The sequence below is a fragment of the Fulmarus glacialis genome, unplaced genomic scaffold (assembly GCF_000690835.1).
Source record: "Fulmarus glacialis isolate BGI_N327 unplaced genomic scaffold, ASM69083v1 scaffold41224, whole genome shotgun sequence".
In the NCBI taxonomy this organism is placed as follows: domain Eukaryota; kingdom Metazoa; phylum Chordata; class Aves; order Procellariiformes; family Procellariidae; genus Fulmarus; species Fulmarus glacialis.
This window is the reverse complement of record NW_009208127.1, coordinates 2,122-3,091: the sequence shown is the minus strand read 5'-3', so window position 1 is coordinate 3,091 and position 970 is coordinate 2,122. Positions and strand designations below refer to the sequence as shown.

At 57.8% G+C, this 970-nt stretch overlaps 1 protein-coding gene across 1 annotated transcript in view; it reads left to right on the top strand.

Moving 5' to 3' along the window:
* Positions 1-254: 254 nt before the first annotated feature.
* LOC104075762 (transmembrane 6 superfamily member 2-like) overlaps positions 255-970 on the top strand; it is a gene marked incomplete at its 3' end in the record, with an annotated part of 2,760 nt that continues 2,044 nt past the window's right edge. The window contains exon 1 of the mRNA XM_009576377.1: positions 255-286. Within this exon, the coding sequence (XP_009574672.1) occupies positions 255-286 (32 nt within the window). The remainder of the gene's footprint in view (positions 287-970) is intronic.

The following is a 970-nucleotide window of genomic DNA, read 5'->3' as shown; positions in this document are numbered from 1 at the left end:
CCCTTCCATCCCACGCAGCGCTGCACTGTTGCAGCCCGAATCTCCGGGATCCACCGCTATGAAATCCGCAGCCCTTCTGCATGATGCGGCACCGGGTGAAAACCCTCTGTATCTGTGGGGAGCGCTGACCCCGCCATCCTGCCCCCCAAACTGAAGCCCGTAACAATATTATTCTCCTGCCCGGGGTGTTGCAGGGGGATGTGGAGGGGGTACGTCCCCCTGTTTCTTAATTAGTCCCTGCTGCAGGACGAGCGATGGTGGCCTCAAAGCCCCTCAGCCTGGCAGGGTGAGCCGGGTGCCCTGAGCGCGGCACCCCAAGGTGCCGGTAGGTGTGTGGGGTGGCCCCGGTGCCAGCACGTGTTGGTGTGTCTCGAGCCCCATCACACGCAGGGTCACGTCTTATGGTAATCGGAGGAGCCCGGTGTTGTGCTGCTCCACCGCAGCATCTGTATTTGAATTCTGAATTAATCATTCTGTGGGAGTAATTAGTTGTGTAGTAATTAATTACACACTAGTAATAATGCACTTAGGCGGTGTCACTTCAATTATCTGATTGTTTTGAGGTTTTTTTCCAAGAGTATCTGTGTTGGGTTTGGATGCTTAGTGCTCGCGGTGAGGACCAGCTCAGCCTCGCTCAGCGCTGCTGCGATGCTTGTCCTGTCCCTGGGCGCGGGGTCCTGCGTGCCCCGGCCACTGTCCCCGTCCCCGTCCCTGTCCCTGGAAGGGCAATTCCACCTGCACAAGGCAAACACGAGCCAGTTGTTGTCGCAGCCTCCTATAACCGAGACCTGAGCTGTTCTCAGCCGGGTGACCGTGGGGCAGGGGGACGGCTGGCCTTTCGTCCCCGGTCGGCACGTGCTGCGCCGAGGAGCGCTCGGGCTGGTAATGGGGTGTTTCTCCAGCATAAGCTATTAACACGTGTCTGTGCAGTCAGTCAGCCACGACTTTGCCTTTTCTTTTTCTTTGGTAA